Source organism: Lissotriton vulgaris, chromosome 7 (genome assembly GCF_964263255.1).
Source record: "Lissotriton vulgaris chromosome 7, aLisVul1.2, whole genome shotgun sequence".
Lineage (NCBI taxonomy): Eukaryota > Metazoa > Chordata > Amphibia > Caudata > Salamandridae > Lissotriton > Lissotriton vulgaris.
The window spans coordinates 933,335,301-933,357,544 of NC_141695.1; the positions used below are offsets into that span (position 1 = coordinate 933,335,301).

At 47.1% G+C, this 22,244-nt stretch overlaps 1 protein-coding gene across 2 annotated transcripts in view; it reads left to right on the forward strand.

The window, feature by feature from the left end:
• The window catches only part of HDAC3 (histone deacetylase 3), a 277,173-nt gene that overhangs the window by 147,445 nt on the left and 107,484 nt on the right, over positions 1 to 22,244 (forward strand). For both annotated transcript variants that reach the window (XM_086931362.1, XM_086931363.1), the window contains 3 exons: positions 20,052 to 20,185; positions 21,070 to 21,150; positions 21,242 to 21,315. In XM_086931362.1, the coding sequence (XP_086787488.1) occupies positions 20,052 to 20,185; positions 21,070 to 21,150; positions 21,242 to 21,315 (289 nt within the window). The remainder of the gene's footprint in view (positions 1 to 20,051; positions 20,186 to 21,069; positions 21,151 to 21,241; positions 21,316 to 22,244) is intronic.

Genomic DNA, 22,244 nt, shown 5'->3' on the forward strand with positions numbered 1-22,244 from the left:
CCTTTCTGGTGTATGCAAGCCTCAAGTTCTTTAATAGCGAGATCCAGGCTCTGTGCTATGATATCGAACATGTTTAGTGCCTCTTTTACCTGTACTCATTTAAGTCTCCTTTGATCGTTGGTGGGAACAACCTCGCCTAAATAATACCTATCAACTAAGTGCGAGTCTGACATTTGCCAATTCAGAAGCAAAGAACCGCACAGCTGGTTATGATCTCTTTCAAGCCTATCAGTGACCTTCATGTCCTCCACCAAATACCACAGGCTCAGGCTTACCAAAACCTAGTCGATTCTACTTGCATGATTATTAAAAGTATTCACTCCTTGCCTATCTGATTTAGTGCGCCCATTCAGAGCCCTCAGGCCCTGTTCCATGCAGATGTTATTTAATTGGATAGCCACATAGGTCCACTTTCTAATAGACTGCAGCTCAAGCAGCGGAATCCCCCATTTACTGTCATCCATCTCAATCCAGTGGCCATCTTCTTCAGTAAGGGGTTCAAACAATATATTAAAGTCCCCCCACTAGTATTACCTTAGAAGCGACAGGTAGCGTATCAAGGAGTTCTTCAAAAACCGCTAAAACTCTTGATCTTTTGCCCCTTGTGCCCCTGACATAGATGTTAAATAACTCTATTGATAAGTGGTCATGGGTGACTAATCTAATCGCTTGGATATTCTTGTTCTGGGTTGAAAGAACCTGGATGTTGACTTTAAGCTCTTGACAAACCCAAACCGTTAGCCCTCCAGAGGGCCTTCCCATCTCTCCGTTTCAGCTCCTATTGAGAAATTCAAATACCCTTCACAAAACAGAGGTGTTTTGGCCCAAGTCTCTTAGAAGGCACATACGTCGTATATCTTTACAAATGTATTCCATTCAGGGGGGCATAGCATTGAGTTAAGACCTGCATTATTCCAGCTCAAGATGTTACATACTATTGGTAAATTCTCAGCCATCTGTGGCGTTCCTGATTGGTATGTGCCCATATTGCTAAGAGGTTCTACAGGTACCCCACTCGGGACATTACTTACAGATAGGGTTGAATCTAAGATCTGGGGCACGGGTTGTTTCGTAGTTGGTAGGGCAGCTAATCTTATCCCCCCCCCATCAACTTCTAGTGTCTGAGCCACATTAAGAATAGGGGTCGGTAGCCCCTTCTTAGATCCCGCCCTAGGGGATGCAATGGAATCCCCTTTTTGAGCCCCGGGAAGGTCTGTGAGATTTAGGCAATCGTTAATCTCAAGGCTAGAGCAGCCCTGCAATCTGCACAGTCCCTGGCAGACCTCGGCGTTATAGCCAATAAGGGAGCGCCTAAATTGTATTCTAGAATTCTCCAGGCAACTAGTGCGGAACTCCAGTGTAAAGAGATTGTAAACTAGATATACACTCTTTATAGTAAGTTCAATACTATCAAAAGGTTTATTGTGGAGAGAGATCCTTTGTTCAGCCATGATGTCCTCCCTAATCACCGAAAGACAACCTCTCACGTGCCTAATCCAATGAATGACTTTGTTTGAATCCCCATTCTCAATGCCACCATTTGGGGTTAGTTTAGGAACATTAGCCTTATAGATTCTAGGCAGCTTGTGTGTGTTCAGCTGGTTGGCCCCAAACCTGGTCCTGAAAGCCTTGGGCCCTGTTGTGCATAAACCTTGTGCCTAAGGGGTAGATGGATACTGCTATCCAATTGTGTACCATACGATGAACTCATTTCAGCGGCAACTACAGTGGGGTTTGTGTAACTCACTGATTGGTCATTCAAGCCGTTAGGACATCTTTTATCTGGGTGTAATGTTGCATTTAAACTTGGCACTTGCAAATCTTTACTAACTGGGAGGCTTGAGTTTGACCTAGGACCCAAATAATCTTTAGATGAAGGTCCTAATGGGGGTTTCGTCTTCTTAGTGCCCTGTAAGATGGACTGCCCTTGTGGACCCGCCCCCGATGTTCGAGATCTCACCAGTGGAAGTATCTCCTCTAGTGAGCCCTTCATTTTCTGGACTTCATCTCTCAATGTGGAAACTTCGTGTGACAATTTTTCTAAAGTCTGCTCTTGCAAGCCAGCAATAGGATTTCGCTCATAAGGGAGGTTATCAGTTTGAGTTTAAGCTTGCGCCCTCCTCAAACCATTTTCCTCTACCCTATTTTGAATTTGTGCATCATCAAGTAGTTGGAATCCATTGGTACAGATAACAATTGGATCAATGTTGGCTACATGATCTACATCTGGAGAAAGATCATCTCCCCCAGAATCGATAACAGTTTGAAGAGGAGCATTTTCAACCTGGGTCTCGCTAGTTGTGATAGGTAACTGACTCTTTCTAGCTTTGCAGAACATATCTGGAATGGCTAACTGTGCTCAATTTACCTGGGTCTTTCTGGTGGGGTTTGGTGTTACTATTTACAGGTTTAAGAGGGGCTGATTCGAGGATTTCCTCACACTCTATAATCAATGTGTCTATCCGATCCATGACACAATTATTAGCAATAACCTTCTGTGCCTTTTTTGTCTTTTTCCTGATGTTAGTTTTGCCCCTCCCTCACTTCCCTCCTCGCTCTCTTACAGTGCCTTCTGCTTCCCCATTATCCTGTGTCTATCTCAGAAACAGTAAAACAACGGCTGGCTACACTAAAACAAATAGTAGCCTCTCCTAACCCAAAACCCACTCTTCACCCAGGGCCTATAGAGTCTCAAAGATACAAGCAATAGACTAGCTTGACAGAGTATAATAATAGTCCCAAAGTCCAGGGCAGAAACAAATAAAGGGCCCACAGTGTAACTTATGACAGTACCTTAATATGGACCAGCTTTGGCGCGCTTTTAAGCGCCTCCTGGCGCCGGGAATGCTGGGAGCTGTAGTTTGAGACCGTCCGCGTCACCACCAGCGGAACGGTCTCCCCCAGGAAATACTGCAGGGCTGCTTGGAGGGCTTCAAAACGCAATGCCAGGTATGATCGTTTACTGAGCTGTAGGTAGCCACCAAAAATTCAACGAGTGGGCCTCGAGGCGAGACCCCTCCAGGTTCCTCGCACTGCGAGGGTTGAGTCCAGTGCTGGCACCACACGGAATGCAGTGCTCCGGAGTGTAACTGTGGCAGATAGGCTGTGTTTTTGCTCGAGGCCCAAGCTGCAGGTCCCAGTGCAATCTGCAGGCAGTGTTCCAGCCCTACTCGTCCAATACGGGCTCTGGATGCCAAAGTCCGGGCCGCGCCCAGCACCGGAGGGTCACAGCGTGTCGGATCCTCCACCTGCTGCCTCATTCAATGGCCCAGCCCCTGTTGCTCACAGGTCAGTGGGCCCTCGCAGGGCTGCGCGTGCGGGCCTCTGCACCAGCCCACGTTGACCACCGCATCGCAGCTTTCCGCTCCCCCAGGGCGGTCCACTCTGCCCCGGCCCCGCAGCACAGCAATTTTTTTCTCACACCGTCCAGCGATGTCAGGAGGAGCTGTATCCTCTGTTTCGTTCCTGTCTGGTTTGTTCCGCAATCTCCGCACCGATATCGTTTGGTGTCCCAGTCAGCATGGATACCAGAGCCCAGGGGTCGGGACGCATGCAGCCCTCTCGCGGGGCACCTCCTAGGAGAGGTAACTTCGATCCAAGGAGAAGGACGCCAACACTGATTCAAGGGGGACCCAGAAGTGCCTGATCAAACAAGGAAGAACAAGGTCAAGAAAACTCTAGGCTTTCTCATACCGGGGTGTGGAATTGAATACAATAGCTACTTATACATGGGGCAGGTTGCTTAACAAATCTACTTGTCATGTAACACAATCTACTTGTCCCTTTTGTGCCCTGTAATGCATCGACAAGTTATGCCAGCAATCTGATTATATAAGAGCTCTGAAATAGCCTCTATGATTATGTCAGGGCTCCTTCCATTGTACGGTTTGCATACTAGCAATTACCTTCTGTTGCCACATTTCCGCAGATCTACATATTAGGGCTGAAAGTAATGGTAAGCAACAGTTCCAGGGTTTGAATGCACTTTTGAGTCTTTGCAAACCTACTAACTTGCATGTTTTAAGGTTTTTCACCAACGCTTTAACTTTTTCCCATACTGAGAAAGGTTGGAAATGTACGCCTGACAATGGCAGACAAAAAACTTCCTCCAGGGTTGGTGGAAAATTTGAGTGAAGGGAAAGCGAACTTGCAAACACTCCGATTTTCACATGAGCAAATTTACACCTGCAAATTTGCTCATGTTAAAATGCAGTTCACAAATATTTTCTGGGAGTACTATTTCTTGGCCTTCTTCTGTAAAGTCTTGTGAATTCACAAAAGCTGCATATTTGCACTTGATGCAAGGGAATGGGTGCACTTATAAGGCTTCATTTAATAATTGGGCCCCTAAGTAGGTCTGGCATTAACAGGGGTGTGAATTTATTAAAATATCTACTTGTCCATGGGGCAAGTTGCTTCATAAATCTACTTGTCCTGTAACAAAATCCACGTGTCCTTTTGGTGCCATGTGGTTCGGCGACAAATTATGGCAGCAATATCATTATGTAAGAGCTCTTATATAGCCTTTCTGATTATGCCAGGGCTCATACCATTAGTAGCTTTTGAATACTAGCTATCCCTTTATGTTGACACATTTCTGCAGATCTACATACTGGGACTGAAGGTAGTGGTAAGCAATAGTTCCAGGGTTGGAATGCCCTTTAAAGTCTGTGCAAATCTACGAAGGGTGTTTTTAAGGGTTTTCAAAAACTCCTCTCTAATCTTTTCCCATACTGAGAAATGTTGGAAATTTACTCCTGACAATGGCAGACGTAAACCTTCTTCCAGAGTTGAGAAAAAGTGGTTGATGGGAAAGGGAGCTTGCAAACACTCGGGTTTTCGCATGAGCAAATGTACACATGCATATTTGTTCAGGAAAAACTGCAGTTCACAAATATTTTCCATGAGTACATTTCTTGCCCTACTTCTATAAATTCTTATAAATTCACGAAAGCCATATAGCTGCACTTAATCCAAGGACATATACCAAAGGTGCACTTTTGAGACTTTCTTTAATAATAGGGCCCCTAATTTGGTCTGGCGTTAACCACAATCTTTTGTGTTTGTTAAAATTCTCTCTCCCTCTCTCTGTATCGGCTGGCTTCACTGTGAGTGACGGCATTAAGCTCTTTCACAAGGAGTATATTGGCACACAAAGTAGTTTTGTTCAGTGGCAGTAACTAATGTGGCAGTGTGTGCTTTTTTTAGACCAATTTATTTTGCGTTTCCCAATGTTTTTTTATAATGGTGAGGGCCATGAAGAAGGTTTACAAAAACCAGGCCAAAACAAGTCACGTATTGGCAAAACTAAAAAGCAGACTAATTTCAGACCTACTGTCTTTGCCAATGCTTGTTTATTTTTATGTTTCTCATAATCTTATTTAAACTGGTTACACTGATTTTCCAATATGAACATTTTTGCGAAATACTAGCATGCATCAACACATTTTACTAAATGATGCTGCAAAGAAACGGTACCTGAAATTTCACAGTAGTTTAGCAAAATATTTTTTTTTCCTACCTTCATTTTTTTAGGAACATTTTATATTGAAAGCAAAGAGTCATTAATCTTGCTCTCAAGCTTCTGAAAATATTTGCATCTAATCAGAGAGCATTCTGGGAAGCCTTATGCATAGCCTCATATTACTAAACTTTGAAACCGTGAGTACACATTTTTATACTGTAACCACTGTCAGTAGTGCAGTCAGAACTTACATTTTCTTAGAGTGCTCACCCTAATAATAAAGGTTTTCAATTAATGAACCATAAATACAAGTTTGAACAGCATTAGCATAGGTACACAAATAATAACTTCAGGCAGTGCTCTTCCCTGGCCGTTAATGTGCTACTGCAAACTGGCAGCCAAAGGGTTTGTGATGCAGGGAGTTGGGCCTTCTTGTCCCAAGGACAAAATACACATTAAAACTTGTTGCCCTTGACCCCAAACAATATGTCCTGGGCTTCGGGCTATAGGAATTCCACATCCATGAGTAAGGGGGTCTTCAAATTGCTACCGCTGGCATAGAGCTGTAGTGCACGAGGCGTGCACGCGCGCTAAGCAGCCATATGGCTTTATGTCTCTGTCCCTCAATGCCTCCTCTCCGCCCCCTTCCCTGCTGCAGCTTTAATCAGGCTCCTCTGCTGCTGGCATACCCCCACCCTTCTCGCCCAGTCCTTCTTGTCACGACGGCGTGCACTCACCCCTCCTTTGTCCCCTTTCCGCCGCTTTGATGTTTTCAGTGAGCCGCGCGGCCAATGCTTGTTGCAGTTTAGCCCTAACATCATCACTCTGAGGAAGAGGTGACTGTGCAACTGGATTTAGACATTATAAAGAACAGCAAATTAAGGGTGCCCCCATTCGTTACTCTGTGAAACATAAAGGCTTGCATTTTATGTGTTTATTCGTAACCAAGCAGTGCGGTTGTTTCACCAACAACCAATTGATTACCCATGACACAGGGCATTTCTCATGGGTCAGTAGGGACAACATCAGCAACTGAGCAGTGGCCTCATCTTTGAAAACTCCCACTTATCTACAGAAAGCGAAAGGGTTATATCCAAGCTTATAAACGTACTAATAGTTTGACGCTTGAAGGCTGCACGGTGCTTTGGGCAAAAGACTGGGGAGTCAAACTCACGCCAAAAACCTTCAAACAAAAGGGCTTCAAAAGAGAGCACACTCGCCATCATATGAAACTGAAGAGGCCCAGAGCAGATTAAAATGCTTATTCCTAACATACGACTGAACTTGCATATGAAGCAGCACTTATGATATGTTCTCTCAAGGAATGGCAACAAAAAAGCTTTTCCGACAAAAAGCAACGATAATGTTTGCGGTATCAAAGAATGTGTTAATAAGGACATACCCATTTGATGAATTCATCATGATGAGCCCTCAATTGCGAGAGGGGGAATGGTGGCAACTCAAACCCAAACCGCCACCATCAGCACTGCATCTCATGTTTGCGCGCCTACACATACACACACACACACACACAAACAAACGCACACGCACAACCACAAGCACACATACAACCACACACAAAACCACAAACACACACAACCACACACAAACACACACAACCACACACACACAAACACAACCACACAACCACACAACCACAACCACACAACCAAACACACACACACACAACCAAACACACACACACACCCAAACACACACACACAACCAAAAACACACACACAACCAAACACACACACAACCAAACACACACACACACAACCAAACACACACACAAACAACCAAACACACACACAACCAAACACACACACAACCAAACGCACACAACCACATACAACCACACACACACAACCACAAGCACACACACAACCACACCCAACCACAAACACAGCACCCACAACCACACACACACAACCACACACACACGCAACCACACACACACGCAACCACACACACACACACACGCAACCACACACACACGCAACCACACACACACAACCACAAGCACACACACACTACTACACCGTCAGTGCACACTTTCACCAGGCACAGACACCATCAGTTGTCAGTGCACGCTTTCACCGGGCACAAACACCACCAGCTGTCAGTGCACGCTTTCACCAGGCACAAACACACCACCAGCCATCAGTGCACGCTTTCACCAGGCACACACACCCACCATTAGCAGTCAGTGCATGCTTTCACCAGGCACACACACACCACCAGCCGTCAGTGCACGCTTTCACCAGGCATACACATACCACCAGCCGTCAGGGCACGCTTTCACGAGGCACACACACACCTCCAGCCGTCGGTGCACACTTCCACCAGGCACACACACACCACCAGCCGTCGGTGCAAACTTCCACCAGGCACACACACACACCACCAGCCGTCAGTGCAGGCTTCCACCAGGCACACACAGCACCAGCCGTCAGTGCACGCTTCCACTAGGCACACACAACACCAGCCGGCAGTGCACACTTCCACCAGGCACACACCATCAGCGCACAATTTCAAAAGGCATACATACCAGCAGCCATCAGTGCACACTTCAATTGTTAACTCATCCACAATTAACTATTGTAGTAATCGCAGTATGGCACACTTCACTTTTTAATAAGTTGTGACAATTAAACATTTAAAACATTTTAAACTTGTCCCAGTAATCACTCATGAAAGTATTTGTTCAAAAATATATTATTCTTGTATTTTTTCAAGCAGTGCATTATGAATTTGCTCGTACAGACAAACTAAGATTTGATCAATGAGAATGCAAGATTCAAGTGCAACAACGTAATTTGAGAAAAGTAATGATACAAAAAACTATTTAATTCAATCAGTCACTTGCTGAAGACTCAAAAACTGCCGTCTATCCGGGGGCCTCTTCAGTCAGTAGGTCACTCCAGTGACCCGTGCGGCACCAGACATCCGCTTTCCCCCGAGCTCCCAGGAAGGCAGCAGGTGCCCACTCGCCTTATTCTTGGTCCGTGCATGGGTCCCTCTTTGTCCGGGTGCCTCTGAGGCTTCTTGTCTGATATCTGTGGGTCTAATGGAGGCAGTGTGTTCATGTCTTTGAGCTGGTCTGTGCTTGCACATGCATTTTTCTTGTTTGCAGATTTATATAGCTCGAACTCGACCCCTAGGCATCGGAGCGATTTACATGGGCACCAGTCACAATGACACACGGAAGTCTCTAGTTTCCAGCTGCCATCCGGACTTTTCAGTCGATGATTTTCTTTACGATAAAGTCAATCGATGTTTTGTTTACCCTGGTGTTGTGAAGGCACCTGGAGAAGGCAAACTAACATGTTTGTTGATGGTTGTTAAATGCCTGACGCAAGTTAGTTGCTGAACCACAGTGATTGATTACTTTATAGGCCCCCACAAAACAACGAACACTTTACCTACCCATTGAGCCGCAGATTTGTTCGTGCACTGCTTTTTTGACTCTCCGCCTTTTAATACCGGATGTTTCGCGGTTTTCATAAATACGCAGTTATGTGCAGAAAAACCTCGGATTACATTATTTGAAGGAAAGGTGAATTTTACGACCCTTTCATGCAACTGATATCATTGAACAAATTATTATTTGTGTTGTCGGATGTTGTTCATGCACTGGTTATGCAGGATATCTCATGGCTATGTGCTGCTTGCGGTTTCTGTCACTTCTGTTTGATTTATGTCGGAAATTGTCCCGAAAATGGTTCAGGTGGCATTCTTATTTCCTGTCCTATCGACAGGATCCTTTCATGTGTGAAAATTAGACTGGGTCAACTTCTATAGCTGATTGTAATGCCTTTTATGTCGAAGGTGAGGCGAGTTTTGTGCCCTGGAATTTTGGAGAATGGACAGAAGGTGAGACTGTAAAGACATTACGTAACAGGCAAGAGATGATGTGTGAGAAATGCAGATGGACGATATTGTTGGAATGTTGGGAGTAAAAGCTTGTCTCTATCAGAGTGAGAGACTGCTGAGTAAAGTGGTATGAAGGAAAGAATGGGAGTGACTGAGACATTCCAAAAACCACTATTACTTCCATAGACCGTGGTAATGTTTCATTCACAGTTTCATATTTTCAGAATTGAAACATGACCAATTTTAATTATTCATTACAAAACATTTGTTGTTACTCATTTATTTGGTCCTATAACAAGCACTGCCATAGCCAATAGGTCTAGCTGATTTGGGTATTTGTCCATTGTAATGTGTCTAGATACAATAACATACACGGACACAAAGGCACCCTAATAGGAGTCAGCTGGCATTCTGTGTGATGCACAGGTTAGTTTTCATATTTTAAGTCACACCCTCCATTTCATAGGCTAGGTTTCTTGGAAAGGATTCCTGGGTACGATAATTGGCTACACCTCTTTTAGATACATCCCAATTTTTTTTAAATCCCATTTAAAGCACTAATTATAATCACAGTAAGGTAGCAATGGGTTTTGCTTGCAGTTACCTGAAAAGTGCATTTCCTCTGACGTGTCAATATACTTAACTTTTAGAGCCCAGAGTGATCTTTTAGCTGCCTGCCATTGTTCAACCAGTTAGGGGAAGTTAGGGAAAGGATCACGCTCTCAGTTTCTACAAACCTACAGTGATAAATTATTTTTAAGTTTAAATCTAGAGAATATTCAGAAAGTTTCCATGTCGCACATTTTAACCATGTAAAGTGCCTCGACCAACAGTCCTTGCAGATTAACAATGAGCAGAGTGGTGTGAGCAGCTTCACGTTATGTATAGCCTGTTCAACAGTTTAGACACTGTGGACCTGCTACACAAACTGCACTTTTGAGTAATTTCTCACTTTTGAGAAAGTATACTACTTTTCGATATTCACAAACTGCACTTTTGTACTTCCAGTACTCCAGATAGCCAACCCCTGGTGCTGCAACACTTTCCCATAGAAAATTTTAGCAGGTAGAGCTATAGATAGGAAGTAATGTTAGAATTTATAATAAATATAAGTTTATATATATTTGAACATTAATTTATATTTATTTATGTTTTTAATGATTTTAAATAATGTAATTTATTTTACCATTCTTTCCTATGCATTTTTATATCCTGTCCCTACATCCATTATTTTCTTAGGACTCAAGTACACCTTCTCCTCTTGCTAACAAGATTGGATGTGTGAAGCAGAAAATGGTCCAAGCAGCTTTTCAATGATGATGCACTGGGGAAACATTTACTACACTATACAAGTGCAATTTATTAGGCAAAGGAAACCTGGGTATACAATAATAGATAAAAAAAACAGTGGTTCACCAAGGATTAAATACACATTTATGTAATGTCAGCAAATTAAGTACTGCATACAAGGAACAACAAGCATTGGCATAGCCAATAGGTCTCGCCTTTGGGACCTTATAAGTGTTTAGCAATGCAACAGTTGATGTAGGTGGGGGCGTGGCTTGAGAGCCGATGGCGGAAGAAGCGTGAGCCCGCATCTCCGCGCTAGCCCGCCGATTCTCCTGACTAGGGGGCTGCTGTGGCCCCCCAAACAAACCCCCGGCGTAAGGGAACGGCTACAGCACCTGCCCTGGTGTGCTGTGGAAGCTGGCGTCCCCCCGGACAGGCTGGGAGCCCTGCTCCGACCCCGGACCCAAGACTGGTCGGATGTCTAAAATGGCGGGAGCCGGAATATGAACAGAGCGTCGGAGCGCTTGGGAAACCGGGCGAGTCAGCAGGCCGCTGCCAGGACAAGAGGACGATTACGGTGAGGCCCCCCCTCCCCCCTTGATGGCCTAGACGTACTTAATGGCGGAGCAGTAACGGCCCGTGACCGCCCCTCTTTGCGAGTGGACCCGGGAGGCGGGGTCGGCCGGCGGCTGGGCGGAGGAGCGCATGGATCGGGCCTGGTGCCGGGCCGGGGTTTTGCATCCCGCTGGGGGCGGAAACCCGAGTGGCGGCCAGACTGCGGACTGGAGCTGAGTGCTCTGGGGGTGCGGGAGCAGCACGAAGGATAGTGGGTGCCTCTTCCCCCCCCCCCCTCCATTGTTGAGCTCCTCGCCACTCCATCTTTGGCGACTGACTGCTGGGGGGTGGCGGATGGAGGAGCGGCCGGCCCGGGCACTAGGGAGATGCGCCTGGGGCCGGGAGGGCGCCGCAGTTCCTCTGGGCACGGGCGGCGGGAGATCTGCCCTGCGACCTGTGCGGAGGAGGCTGCGCTGCAAAAGTTGGAGCGCTGTGCACCCCCGGGCATATTGAGACACTGGGGCTCCATTACTGAGGGTGCCTGGCGCCTGGCCTGCCGTGTGTTAGGCGGACCTTAAACAGAAGACTCTGCGCTGAAGACAAGCTCTCCCTCCCGCCTTGATGGGCTTGCGTCGTGGGCTGACTGCCTCTTGCTCTGCGGCGAGTGGCTTCGGTGGGGGGCTGTTGTGCGTGACTGAGTGGCGCTGAAAGAGAGCAGAGAGGATTGCGCATAATGAGACCGTTGGTGATCTTACAGCCGCTGGCATACCCGGGTGGCATTGACTCGCTGGGGTGGCCCTACAGGGCCAAACCCTGCCTGATCTTGGAGACCCTCTGCCGCAGGAGCTGAGTGTGTAGCGGTGGTGCTTGGCACTCCCTTGTCCCCTTTGAGGAGGGAGTTTGCATCCCGGACTGGCCCGGGCCGGCGACCCTTGAGCATGGGGAAACCCCGGGCAAGGCAAGGGGGGACCCCCTTGTACGGCGCGGAGCCGGATGGAGAGCGGGGACCGCGGGACCCGGATGCTGACCCTCCTGGATTACTCCCGCAGCATCAGGTGGACCAGATTCTACAGGCCTTAACTGACACTAGAACGGCCCTCCAGCAGGACATTGCACAGGTGGCGACGGGCCTGGGGCTCCTGAGGGCTGATCATGCTAAATTGTCGGACAGGGTGTGACAAACTGAACTCACCCTGAAGGACGTGGGGCCTGCACAGCATAAGTTGGATGCTCAGATGGTAGATGTCCTGGCCCGGTTGTAGACCTTAGAGAAGAGAGTGGACGATGCGGAGGGCTGCAATAGGAGGAATAACGTCCGAGTGGTGGGCTTGCCAGAACGGATTGAGGGGACGGACATGGTGGCATACCTGGAGCGCTGGTTCCGGGAGGTGGTTGCGCCGGAAGGCCTGTCACAGTTCTACACGCTGGAAAGAGCGCATAGGGTGCCGGCGTGCCCGCCGGTCCCGGGACGCCCACCTCGACCGGTGGTGGCGCGTCTTCTCCACTACAGAGACGGGGACCTGCTCTTTCAGAGAGCCAGGACATCTGGCCCCTACTCCGTGGACAAGAGCAAAGTCATGCGGTTTCCGGGTTACACGCTCGAAGTGCAGCGAGCAAGGGCCTCCTTTTTGGTGGTCAAAAGGGAACTACGAAACGAGGGCTTGAAATGTTCCCTGCTCAGCTGCGGATAGCCCTGGACGGCAAAACACACTTTTGTAGCCTCCGGAGGAAGCCTGGTCCTGGTTGGAGGAGTAGAAGGCTGGCAAGGGCCAGGCTGGGTTGCCCTTGAGGCGGTCGGCGTTGGAGCAACGAATTTGTAGATCCCGCCCTACCCGGAGAAGACGCTCGAGGCTTGGGGGCCCTTCACTGTCCCAGACTGAAACGGAGCGGCTGGCGGCACTGCAGGCGGTGGCGGTAATCGCTGGAGCGGAGGCGTCCTCCGCGAAGCTGGCTGCGATATCTGGAGAGGAGTCTGATGAGACTGAAATGGAACTGTAGGAGGCTGGCAGGTCCTCTCTAAGGTGACACCGGGCACAGCAGACGACATGGTGGACGCTCCTTGAAGGTGGGGTGGTTCCAAGACTCTGGACCTGTTGTGGTGGTAGCTACTGATTCGGCCTTCCTGGGGTGTTGAGGGGGGGCGGTTGGGGACTGGGTTGCCCGGGGGTCTGGGGGGAGAAACCTGATCGCCAGTAGAACTGTTAATCATTATTAGGGGAGCGGTGCTGCTCTCGCCGCTGGGGGCTCGGCTGATTACACGGGGCTGGGGCTAGAGGGCCTGGTTAATTGTTGTTGCTCGTTCGGCTCTAACCCACGCCCGCCGGATGGTCCATAGTTATTACGCCTTGATAGTTTGTGGGGGTGTTTGTTGGGATAAGTTTGGATGGGATTCACTCTGTTAGTGCCTGTTCTGGGGAGGGAGGGATGCGTTTTGGGGGGTATCTGGAGGAGGTGGGGAGATTTAGTTTGGGAGTAGCACCCACCGGCGTGTCTTGGCGTGATCAGTGGTTCATTGTTCTTTTAAATATTGACTATGGGGACATTACCTGATGTTACGTGTATGACTTGGAATGTGAGGGGCTTGCATACTATGCAACGGCGGCATAAGGTCCACTCATACTTGGTATGCAGAGGTGCGCAGATAGTATTCCTGCAAGAGAAGCACCTGACTAGGGCCGAAGGGATGGCGCTGCAGCGTAGATGGCGTGGGCAACTCTATTATACTACCTGTTTAGCCTTTGCGAGGGGAGCGCTGATCTGGATTAGGGCCGGGTTTCCTTTCCAAATGACTGAGCAAGCTGTTGATCCTGAGGGCCGTTACGTGGTGGTTGCGGGATGCCTTCATGGGCGGGACGTGACTGTGCAGTATTTATGCCCCCAATATTGAGCAGGCGACCTTTTTCACTGGCGTGTCTGCTAAATTGGCAGTTTATTTCACGATCGCGGTCATAATGGGGGGAGATTTCAACTCCATAGCAGATGTGGCCAGGGATAGATCTCGCCCCCCGCTGCCTGGCGCCCCCATTCATAGACTTTCAAAGGTCCGGGCCCAGTGGCAGGATAGTTGGGGACTAATAGATATATGGAGGACGCAACATCCAGATGAACGTGAATATTCCTACTTCTCGGCATTGCACGAGTTATGTGCTGCTTAATGCGGTACTGTGTAGCTCCGGCCTGGCTACCATGGTAAAATGAAGTGAATACTTGGCGCACACTATATCCGATCATAATCCGCTATTGATCAGTTTCTGCTGGGCCCACGAGCGTCCGGCCGTACCGGCCTGCCGACTGCGTCCGGAGATGCTGGAGGACCCGGTCTTCCGTGCTGAGCTGGAAACGGGAATAGAACGTTATTTTGCCGACAATGAGGGTACAGCCAGACAACTGCCCTGGAATGGGATGCCTAAAAGGTAGTTATCCATGGCTTGTGTATTACCAAATGGGTGGGCGTACGGAAGTTCCTGTTCCAGGAAATCAACGCCGTGGAACAGACACTCAGGGAAGCGGAGAGGGCGCACTCGACTGGCCCTGAGGCCCGGGATTCGGTGTTGCAGGCAAAGGAGGCCGTAGCGGTAGTCCTAGCGCGCTTAATGTGTTTTGATCATAGGGCTTACCTAGCTAGGGCGCATGCCGAGAGGGATAAGGTGGGTACCTTATTGGCTTGGTTGGCCAACCCCATTCCCCGCGGCGCCCCCTTCCTGGCGCTGAATTCCCCGACTGGTCAAGCAGAATATACTCAGCATCAGATTAATACCCACTATCTCGATTTTTATGCAGATCTGTATGACAGCAAGCTACAGACTGGTGGGGTAGACGTCCAAACTTTTCTGGAGGACTTGGAGCTTCCTACATTGGAGGCAGAACAGGCTGATTCCCTTGGCCGTGACATTACCCTACCAGAAATTAGAAGTGCTATCAAGCATATGGCGCAAAACAAGACTCCGGGAATTGATGGCCTGCCCATAGAGTTTTATGCGACATATGCGGAGCTTCTTGCCCCTAGATTGTTGGCGGTCTTTAGAGAAGCGAGAGAACTAGGGAGGTTGCCGGCCTCGACTAGGTAGGCTCATCATTCCCCTAGTGAAACCGGGAAAGGCTTCCACAGACCCTGCTGCGTATCGACCCCTGTCTATGCTCACCACGGATTACAAGATTCTGAGTCGCGTGTTGGCTACCCGACTCCTTCCGCACATGGTGTGCCTGGTCCATCTTGATCAGGCGGGCTTTATCCCTATCCGTAATACGGGGGCAGTGTACGCAGACTGATACCAATATTGGGGGAAGACCACGGTGGGGACCCAGTGGCGGCAATCTTATCTGTGGATATTGCGAAAGCGTTTGACAGTTTGGAATGGCCCTATTTATTCTTCTTTATGAGAGCTTTCGGGCTTGGAGAAGGTTATGTTCGTTGGACTGAAATATTGTACTCCTCAGCATGCGCGAGAGTGAAGATGGGGACGGTTGTTTCCTCCTCCTACCCGGTGGGCTGAGGCACTCGACAGGGGTGCCTGCTTTCCCCGCTGTTTGCACTGGCCATAGAGCCACTGGCTGTTAGGGCTAGATTGGGGAGGGAATTCCACGGCTTACAACTCCGAGGTCAGACGCATTTCATATCGTTATATGCAGGTGATCTCCTATTGTTTTTAAAAGATGCAGGCACCGGATTGGAGGGGGCTTGGAACACTGCTCCACAACTTTGGGGAAATCTGTGGACTTAGAGTCAACTGGGCGACGACTTCTGTTTTCCGGGTTAATCCTGAGTGTGGCCCGGCTGATGTGGCACGGGGCATCGTGTGGGAGCCTCGCTGCCTTCCTTATTTAGGGATGCAAATTTATCATACCCAGGAAGATTTACTGGATGGCATTATTTGTCGGGCGATGCGAGGCCTCAAGACTAGCATGCAGTTCTGGGGGACGCTGCCATTGTCAGTGGTATGCCGGGTGGCCTTGTTAAAAATGGTAGCACTCCCTAGGCTACTTTATTATTTTAGAACATTGCCGGTGTGGATACCCGCCTTTTTGTTTAGACAGCTCAGGTCCATGGTGGGCAGCTTCATCTGGGGAAGTGGCAGACGGAGAGTGGCACTTAACACACTAACGCGCTCGAGAGAGGAGAGGGGTCTCGCGGTCCCTGACTTCGAACTATACCATCTGGCCGCACAGTTCCAGGTCCTTACTCAAGCAGTGGCGATGGAATTCAGGGGCCCGGAAAGGGACCATGATCCGGAGGTACTCCGGCATGTGCTGTTGTTTATTATATTCCAGCAGAAATTGCACGTAAATTCACTATCCACAGAGGAACCCATGTTATTGCTCTGCTGGAAGCGTTATTTCAGTAGGATCAAAGTGCGGAGCCCCTATGCCCCGGAAATACCGTTTGTAATGTGTACAGCCCTGCCACACGGAGGGGACTGGCTGGCCCTTGCGGAGTGGCAATCCCTCGGACTACAGGTAGTGGGCGACTTGTATGAGGCTGGTACATTGCTGCCCTATAGCGAGCTGCAAGAGAGATTCGGGCTCCCACGGGGTCACTATTTACTCCATTCAGCCCGACAGCTGTGGTGCGAAAGTACTGGGGGGAGGGCCTTTCAGAGCCACCGGTAAGCACGACGTGCCAATATGTGGCGATGGCAGCTGGTACTTACAAAGCAGTCACTTGTTTATATAAGCGCATGTTGGGGGAGGGGTTGCAGCTGCGAGACAACTGGACGACAGACATGGGTAGGGATATACCGGACCCGGCTTGGTCACAGATCGTTAAGAGGGCTTGGAAGAGTACCAGAAATGCCAGATTTCAACTGGTCCATTATTTCATACTGCATAGGGCCTACCTCACCCCGGCAAGGATCAACCAATATTTTCACGTGGATACAGAGCAGTGCCCTCGTTGTAGGCTTGCGGGTGCGTACCTGCTACATATGTTGTGGGACTGCCCGCACCTGGGCACATACTGGGAGGATGTGGTGGAACTATTGAGCAGGGTCACGGAACAGCAGATTGCACTGGACAAGGGTACTTGTTTATTGCACTGGTTCCCCCATGCGGCTAGGACCAAAATAACGAGTACTTTTCAAGATCTGGGGCTGGTGTTAGCCAAAAGGGAAATCACAATCAATTGGAAGGCTGCTGGGGGGCCTAGCTACGCCAGATGGAAGGCCGCAATGCTTACATGGGCGGGGAGTGAGTGTGTGATTCGCCTACAACAGGCACAGAGGTTCCACAATGAGAAGGCGTTGGAAGCCGCCCGGGCGTGGGAAGCCCTAGTTATGGAATTGAAGGCCGCTAATGCGGACTCTGGGTCAGATCTGAGTGTGCACTCAGGAAGTGAGATATCGCAGGCGCTTACGATTCTATGAGAAATGTAAGATGTGAGTGTGCCCCTTTCCCTTATATAGTCATGATCTCCCAAATAATTGGTACTACACAGTCCAGTACCTAGAAATGGTTTCTGAAATGAATCAAGATATAGTAGGCACAGTCCAGTACCTAGAAATGGTTTCTGAAATGAATCAAGATATAGTAGGCACTCCGGTGAGAGGGGGGGGGGGGTATGGGGGTGAATAGTTGCATTATTATTGTATAATTCCTTAGCAAACATGCCGCTAATTTATAATGGGTTGTATTATTTTGCATTGGGAAGAAGTTGTGATTGTCCGACTGTGATTGGATAATTGTTATTATTTACCCTGACCTCGGCCATTGACTGTATTATTGCAAGCCCTGTGGCCCTCTTGCCATTTGTAACGACCGGATTCTCGAACCAGATGGGATCAGCTCCTAGGAGCCCCTCCAACCCAGTCGGAACGTACTCACCTCCCTCCTTAGAACGTATTTACAATGGGTATGGATATATGTATGTACATCTCGTACCTAAGGATGGGGAAAATAGCAATACACATGCATAGGTCTTCTACAATATCATATTCATATCCTATTCATACCAACTAGTCTCACGGCCACCTAGGCCCAGACTAATCTACCCTGGGGCAGGTCTGATTATATACTCTCACACACACACACTGATCACCTTCAGTGCTCACTCGACACGCAATCCGGCGTGCCATACACACTGATCTCCCTCAGTGTTCACCCGACATGCAATCCGGCATGCCATTCACACTGGGCTGCAGTCCCAGTGCTCTCTCTCTTTATCCGGTCCACAATCCGGCAGACCTAGGCACTGGTCTCCCTCCCAGTGCTCGCTTACTTACAACCCGATCCACAATCCGGCGGATCTATGCACCAGTCTCCCACCTGGTGTTCTCATTAACGCCACTTACCAATGACGATCACTCTCCTATGAATACCTTTGGAAGAAATCGCTCATTTGCTACTCGGGATGATACTGCAATAATATGAATTAGCACGGCTTTCCAAATTGAATTATGTACCTTCTGTTCTCGGCATCAAATGGTCCCTCTCTCCCTCATTATTCAGTCACCTCTTACCTGACCGGGATTTACATCCGTTCATGAAAACAATGTCTGACTAGAAGACCAGGTTACCCTAATTGAACAAGAATACAAGGCACATGTCGATTCACTAAGAACTGGGGTATTTTATTATAATGATTATAAGCACAGCACTATACTATAACATATATATATATATATATATATATATGTATATATATATATATATATATATATATATGTATATGTATATATACTGCAAAGAATAGTAAAAGGTTAGAATAAGCAAACTATGGGAGGTGGGGCGGATGTCACCTTATTAACGTGAAGTCGGGGTTCGGCAGTCATCTAGGTTCCCTTCTCGTCTGTGTCTTGGCTCGTCTCGGAATCACACCTCAGCAGTCACGAGTACACGTCTGCACCGCTATGCTCTATCTCCTCTGCTTCCTTCCAAGTCACTGGAACCTTTCTCTTTATTAGCTGCTGTCTCTCTCTGTCTCTGATTGCTCTGCGCTACTTCTCCTTCTCCTTCAATCTTTCTCAGAGAGTATCAGCTTCATGATCTTTCTCGGACTTCAAAATGGCGACTGTCTGCCTGGAAATAATTAATGGCATTGATGCTAACAGCTAGCTGCCGCCTACAGACTGACTGACTCACAGCCTAACACTTTCGCTAATATGGAAGCTTGTCCTTTCATGGAAAGTTACGGCCAGTAACCTGCCGCCCACCAAATTCTTGTACCTCCCCGTACCAAGGACACGTTCCCAGCTGGCCAGCCTGATGTTGTGTCTTCGGAGTGGAGAAAAATACAGTCTTTCGATAAGGGCCAGCCTGAGCCGGTTCTCTCCAAGCGAACAACACTTCGAAACTAAAACATTACACTTGACCTAGAAGCCTCTCAAGCTGCCGGGCAGAAAGCAAGATGGAGTCTCTCCCGTTTGAGGCCTACAAGGCCCGAAATGAGCATAACTCCATAGAAGGTATACTATCACTCTTGCAAAAGGACGGATTATCACTAATACTAATTAATCTATCCCCTAACTTAAGTTTATAAGCCCTGATCTAAGGAAAAGGGTACGAAAATGCACTACTGTGCCTTATGAATAGGCCCTGTTTATAGTTCTAATCCCTGCACCAGGAGGGTAATAGGCTGGAGTCACCTTCAATCATTCTCCCTCCAAGTAGGCCGAAAAAGTCGGTCAGAACACCATTTCAGTAGTGCTTGTTTGATAATACTCAACTACTGAATGTGTTGATGATGGTTGAAAATTAATAAACAGATTTTTTTAAAGACAGTTGATGTAGGTGCACCAAGGATATTGTGCTGGATAACAAAACAGTTGTAAGGTCCCAAAGGCTAGACCTATTGGCTATGCCAATGCTTGGTCTAGATTGGTAAACATGTCTGCAATCTATATGATTTGATTTGAGCTCTTTTCTTTCTTGGCAGGTATCACCCGCGCGTTCTCTACATTGATATCGATATACACCATGGAGATGGCGTGCAGGAGGCTTTCTATCTCACAGATCGGGTTATGACTGTCTCCTTTCACAAATATGGCAACTATTTCTTCCCTGGCACAGGTAATTATTATTTAGTTTTTTTTAAATACAGGTAAATTCTTTTTTGCATCTGCTTTGGTAATGTTAAGTCAGTATGAGACTTGGGGCCTGATTTAGATCTCGGCGGATTGCTTACTCTGTCACAGAGTTGACGAATATCCTGTCCAACGATTTATAAATCCCATAGATTATATAATGGTATTTATATTTTAGTGGACAGGATATCGGTCCCTGTTGTGACATAGTAACCTGTCTGCCGAGATCTAAAATAGGCCCTCGGTCTAATCTCTTACACTGGGACATTGTGGTGCATTTTTTCTAAAAGTAAAGTAGTGATAACTTGTTAGTCTAGCGCAAGCATTAGCTTGGTGGTTATGGATCTATATTTGAGCTGTGTTTAAAATGGACGTTTTCAGTTGTGTTTTGGATTTCATTCCTGATTAAAAGATTTTGCCTAACCTGTTTTAAATTTGCGAGGTTGTAAGTAGTCAATAAATAAACATATCTCATAACCAAAGTATCGATTTCTTCTTTTTTTTTGGTGTGGAATGCGCTTAATTTTATTTCTAGGTATACTTTTCCATTAAGTTCATTTTCTTCCCGTTCACATGCCTTGATAGCGTCACTCATTTCTTTTGAGTATTGCCATGTTTTGGGGAGGCCCACACATTAACAAAGCTCATTCCTTCTATTCCCGCCATCTTATTTAGGCTGCCTGTGACTGTGATGAGGTGTAAAATGTGAAAGGGGTGGAGCAAAGATGATGCAGGTGGCTATTGTATTCCATACTATTGCTGCTATTCTGATCAAAGGCTTTACAGGTCCAACGTGTTTGAATTTATTTGTTAAATCTTTTCTGAGTTTATAAAGCTGAATAATGCTTACCGTGTTCTTTCTTGGTCCAGGTGATATGTATGAAGTTGGAGCTGAGAGTGGAAGGTACTACTGTCTGAATGTTCCCCTAAGAGATGGCATTGATGATCAGAGTAAGTTGATCCATCCTTTGAAATTGCCTTTGTCTGACGTCATCCAGTTATCTGTTTTGTACAACTTGTAATCTTGATTCCTTTCTCCTAGGTTACCGGCATCTGTTTCAGCCGGTCATTAAGCAGGTGGTTGATTTCTACCAGCCAACGTGTATAGTGCTCCAGGTACTAGTGCAGAAGAGGATACAGTGAAAAGATCACTGTAATGCATGATTTTATTTACTTATGTGTGTTTTTATAGAGTTGACCAAGTCATGTTGATGTCTGAGCTCTCCACAGGAAAAAATAAGGCAAGAGGTATGCAGCATAAAAACCTCAAAGCGGAGATATTGTTGCATATTTACATAGTGTGCATTTTAACAAAATATTATTGGCTCAAATAACCATGAGATTACAACTTTTGTTTATTGGAGATCGCCTATGCTAATTACATTCTACGTTTACAATGAATACATTTAGTTTGTTATTCTACCTCCGGAAGTGACTCCTATCAAGTAACACATAATCTTTACTTTTTGTTTATAACCTGAGCTATACAGTCTCAGAAAAGCTTATTTTCGCAATTTATGCTCATTTGAAATGGTATAGTGTTACGGTGGATGGTACACATTCATGGAGAGAAAGTTCATGATTTTGCGTCATCCGTAGATCTTTCAGCACCTACGTAGAGGAAAGATTATGTCTGACGTTTTGTCATTTCGTCTATGTGCTTTTCAGGGAACTACTATAATTGAGATCGTTTTTCTTTGAAAACGAATCGAAGTAAGAGTCAGGTTTTCAATACTTTGAATTAGTATGGAAATGTTGGTCAAAAGCATTTATTAAAAAAGTAATCATTAAAAGATGCATTTATTTCAGAAGCTACTTTCCCATACCTTTCTGGTACATATTTCACAAAAAACTCTACAAATCTTGATACCCAACTCCAGTATTTTACTTGTTTTTAATCTTGGCACAAGTCCTAACCTCATTAGAAATATGTTCCTAAACCAAACCACTATAGAAATCATTACCCTAACTCACACCTGGACTCTTACCGCAACCCTGTCCCTAACCTTTACTGTGTCTTTAACATCGACCCCCACCCCATCTGT